Below are 5,805 nucleotides of genomic sequence, written 5' to 3'. Positions count from 1 at the left end.
AAAAAAAAAAAAAAAAAAAAAAGAAAAGAAAAGAAAAGAATAATAAAAAAAAAAAGAATAATAAATAAAAAAGAATATTAAAATACAAAAAAAGAAAATCTAAGTTTTTAATTTTCTCCCCATTTATAAATATTGTTATATATAATATATATATAAATATATATATATCATATTTTTATTCATTTATTTATTCACACAGTTATATATAAATAAAGAGATAAAATTTCTTTTTACGTACAATATTTTTGAAATTTGAGATTTCTTTGTGTATTTCTGTGTTATAAATTATCAATTTTTAATATAATTAAAATATATATTTTTGTAATATTTACATTGTGTTTTTATGTTATATGTGTTATATTTTTGAGAAACCATATATATATAATAAATATATAAAACATATATATATATACATACATATAATAATCAGATTTATGTACGTATTATGAATTCCAAGACTCTGGAAATATTAAATTTGATGGATGAGAAGTCTTTCAAAAAGTGCGAGAAATTAATTAATGTGGGACTTAAGAGTAAAAAAAATGAAAGAATTTATTTATTATTAAAATGTTTACTACATTCATATTTAAATGAAATAAAGGAATGTAAAAGCATTCTAAAGAATATAGATTCTGATGAATTGGATGAGAACATGTTTTATATATTAGTAAATATATATAGTAATATAAATGAAGAAGTAAAATTAATAGATATATATGAAGATATTTTAAAAAAAGTGGACGTTAATAAAAATAATAATAATAATAATAATAATTTAAAATGTGTAAATAAACAGAAATTGGATTCAGAAAGGATATTAAAAAATTTATTTGATTATTGTTTAAATAATTCTTTTTATAAAAGAGGTAATCAAATATGTTTAAAATTATATAAGAGTACAAATGATAGTAAATATTTATTATATAATAGTTTATTATTATATATGAATAATGCAGATAATAATATGAATGTTTATAATTTATGTTTAAATTTCTTAAAAAATTATCAATGTTTAAATACTGATAAAGTTATTGAAAAATTTTCCTTTTTTCTAATATTATATTTTTTAAATATAAAAAGAAGAAAGTTTCAAGAATGTTTAGATATAAGTGAATATGCTTATAAAAATGATTACTTATTACATCCTTTACAATATAATATATATAAATTATATACATATCTAATATTTAATAAACTGGATAAATGTATAGATATTCTAACATATCTAATTAAACAAATACCTGAAAATACAGATTATTATATTTTATACATGGATATCCTTATTCATTTATTAAATAAACAGGATGAAAAGATAATACATCATCTAGCTTATCAAAAAAATAAAAATAATATATTCCATAATTATAAAAAGAATTATTTAATGTACATAGAATTTTGTAAAAAATGTTTTATTAATACATATATCAAAAATAAAACAAGTAAAAAATTTATTCCTAGGGATTTATCAGACTTTTGGAAAAGTATAATCCAAACACAAAATGATACAATGTATTACAACAACAATAATATGGATGGTAATAATAATATGGATGATAATAATTATGACCATATTAATAATCATGATCATAATTATCATTATTTTATGGATGATATTATTCAAGAAATCATAAACGATATACTTTCCATATATAAAAATGTACATAATAACATATTAAATAATCAATATAAAGAAATATATAATCCAAATATACAACATAATAATGTATGGGAATTTCTTGATATAATTAATATCTTAGATAGTAACATAAAGAATTACAAAGAAGATATTTCATTAATATATAAAAACATAAATACGATTAAACCATTTTTATATTTCCTATTTATATTAATTTTAAAAGAATGTGAAAATTACCAATTATTATATTATATCAAAAATTATATTAGTTTTTTAAATGATGATATGGTATCCATATTAATAATTTTTATAACATGCATAAGAAATATTGTCTATTTATTAATTGAAGATGCATTAGAAAATATAAAATCTGCAAAGGATAATAATAATAATACACTAACACAATCTCCAAAAGAAACAGAAGAAATTAAATATAAAAAAAGAAAAATATTAAACTATTATAAACAAATATATAATTTCGAAAAGTTATTATATATATTATACAAAAAGGATGTACATAAGTCATTCAATAAATTATTATCCTTATATTATGAAGTAACGAATGTTATAATTATAACAGATGATAATATGGTCACCTTATTAGTAGAAATGGCTTTATATTTAGATAAATACAATATATGTAAAATAAAAAACGAACTAAATATTAATAAAAATATTAATTGCATGTTGTCAAAATTTTGTAATATAAATGGTATAAAGATGGAAATAAATGAATATAAAAGTGTGCAAGATTTTTTAAATTTAATTGATTATTCAAATAAAGGAATATATAGCAATAATGTGAATAATATAAATAATGTGAATAATATAAATAATGTGAATAATGTGAATAATATAAATAATGTGAATAATATAAATAATATTAATAATATAAACAACCATGTTGATCATAATTATATAATGTCAAATAATTTTTCTTATAATATTTCATTAGAACAAAATGATGTAGAAAAGAAAAAAAAAATAAATATATCACATGATATAAAATTAGTACATAGAGGTTATTATTTGATTGTATTAAGTTTATTAAAATATGCTCATCAATATAATATGAATGTAACAAAAAGTAATAATGAACAAAAAAAAAAAAAACCAGTATTAAATAATGAATATATAAATGTATTAGTATTAAAAATATATCTAAATAATATTATAGGTAACTTTTCTAATCTTTCAATGATTACAGAAAAATTAAATATTAAAAATATACAACTAATAACATTTTCACCAATATTATTTATGCACACATATTATTATTCTTATTATGATACATATATAGATAGAATATTAAAAAGCATATTAAATTATTATACTGTTCAACAAAGTACTCTGAAAAATACTATACCTAAATGTTTTCAAAATAATTCTTCATTTAAAATTAATGAAATTATTAATTCATATTTTTTAAATTCTTCTAACATATTGATGTATTATATAAAATTAATATATCTTTTTAAAAAACAAATCGAGGCACAAAAAGGACTCTTCTATTTTCATCTTTTTAGTAGTTTGAAAAATTTCTATTTAAGTGACCAGGAGTATGTTACTAAGTTTCCCATATCAAAGGAGTATAACAACAACAATAATAATATTAATAGTAATAGTAATAATAGTAATCATAATATTATGAATAATAATAAAGGATTTAAGGGACATGCACAAATAAAACTAATAAAAGATAAAAATAACCAAAATAATAAAGATAGTTTACATAATAATGATAGTATCTGTTGTGAAGATACACAAGATAGTGATATAAATGAACTATCAAACCAAGAAGAAATGAAAAACACAAAACACAAAATAATTATAAAAAAAGAAAATATAATACAAAAAATAATGTTTGATGAAAATAAAAATTACCCATTATATTTATTAATTAAATTAGACAATGATAATATCAATGAAACATATCCTTTTAAAGAACTGTATTCGAAATTGTTATTAAATAAATATCATTTTTTAATTATAGATAATCAAGTAATATTAATGAAATATAATATTCCATCATTTCATTTTTCTTTCTATAAAGCATTCGACACATTCTTTTTTAATAATATATTATACGAATCATTAGATGATATCGACCATTTTCAATATTTGAAAAAGATTAAAGTATTAACACCTTCAGAAGCATGTGGAGTACATATGATAAGAGATATAAAAACCATATATCCGATGATATTTTTATCCAACTTTTATAATAATAAAGGAAGTGTTCAAATAGCTAGTCACGAACATATATCTAATATAACAAAAGTGAGTGATCTATTTGTTATTCCATCAATTACTAATGATAAATATTTGGATTGTGAACATGAACAAATGAAAAATATTCACAATGATTATACAAATGGTTATACTAATGATTATAATAATGATTATAAAAATAATAACACTTTAAATTATAAACATAAAATTTGTGACTGTAATAGTGATGATATTATGTCATATGAAAATTTAAAAAAATACGCAGATTATTCATTAAAATCACATGAGGTCAACTTTTATACGAACCCTAATACATACGTATCGTTAGATAAAGATAATTACATTTATAAAAATAAATTTATTTTTAGACAAAATAAATATAATGATCAATTTAATCACTTTTCAAAATATTCTCCTTTTGATAATTGTTTAATTGATCTTTTTAATTATCCAATACAAATGATATATATAAATTCTATCATACTTAATACCGTTACATATATATTTCACAAGGCATATTATTTTAATACATTCCAAGAGGATAAAATAAGAAAAAAAACACTTAAGAAAGTTAAGTGTGCATATGCCTATTTGTTATATATTATTTATTATTATGAATTAACTAAATATGAAAAAGAATCTAGTGATAATAATACAGAAATGTTACCTATGAATGATAAACAAAATATTACAAATGTCAATAATTATATGGACATGAATTGTAACCATTTTGTAAGTAATAATCACCAAACAAATGAAAACAACAACAACAACAATAATAATAATATTAATAATAATAATAATAATAACATTTGTAACAATCATGTTAATCATATGAATAATATTAATCATAATAATTGCAATAATTATGATAACGATGTATACGAATATTCAGATCTTATATTAGATCAAAAAAAGAAATATACAGTCATCAAAAATAAAAGTAACTATCAATTTGATTTTAACCAATCTTTTCTCTTTAGTGAAAAATTAGGATATTACCCATACATACATAATCATGATAATTTACAAGCTGCTTTTCATAATGATATATATACATATATTTCGTGTATGTATTATAAATGCTTATTAGCCATTATACATATGTACTTAGAAATATTAGAAAACAAAGATATATATGAATCCGTTAACACTCTACAATCCTTATACAATGATATATATATGTATTTATACAATAACATACATTATTATCAAAATATATTAATTAATGATAATTCCTATCAGATTATTAATGTATCTTGTTTATTTAAACATTATAATTATCTTGTTCATAATATAACCATCTTCTCATTAATAATACAATCAATATATATGGATAAAAAAAAAATTACTTCACACAATAATAATGATCATATCAAAAATTTACTCCATACACAAATTAATTTATTAACAACCCTAAATCAAAAATTAAACTCCTTGTTAAATATTCTAGATAACTATACCTCGCAAGCAACTGCATCCCCTTCATTTTTAGAGAACTCAGAGCACGAAGTGGTCAAAGAAATCACATTGTTTTATAAAAAACATGTTACGAATTTGTGTAATATAATTAATAATAAAATAATCATTATCAAAGGTTATGCTTGACCATGTCAACATTTTATTAAACCAATATATATATATATATATATATATATATATATATATATGTATTCATTTTTAATTCACGCGTTTCTAATAATTTCATTAAGATGTTAATAAAATAAATAATTGTTTTTGTGCGTAATTATTAAATCAGTACTTTCTTATTGTGAATATAATATTAATTTATGTATTTATCGAATATCTTGTTTAAACAAATATATATATATATATATATATATATATTTATATATTTATGTTTTTGTTTCTTGTTATATGGGCATGTTAATTTTATACTTATAAATTTTTTTTTTTTTTTTTTTTTTTTTTTTATT

The 5,805-nt window shown here is 18.2% G+C and overlaps 1 protein-coding gene across 1 annotated transcript; it reads left to right on the top strand.

Moving 5' to 3' along the window:
- Positions 1-445: 445 nt before the first annotated feature.
- PRSY57_0624400 (hypothetical protein) lies at positions 446-5,476 on the top strand (the record flags this gene model as incomplete). The annotated part of the gene is made up of 1 exon (XM_012906617.2): positions 446-5,476. The coding sequence occupies one exon, from the start codon at positions 446-448 to the stop codon at positions 5,474-5,476; it is 5,031 nt and encodes a 1,676-aa protein (XP_012762071.2).
- Positions 5,477-5,805: the final 329 nt, after the last annotated feature.

Source organism: Plasmodium reichenowi, chromosome 6 (genome assembly GCF_001601855.1).
Source record: "Plasmodium reichenowi strain SY57 chromosome 6, whole genome shotgun sequence".
Taxonomy (NCBI): Eukaryota; Apicomplexa; class Aconoidasida; order Haemosporida; family Plasmodiidae; genus Plasmodium; species Plasmodium reichenowi.
The sequence above is the reverse complement of the archived record's forward strand: the minus strand, read 5'-3'. Positions and strand labels throughout refer to the sequence as shown.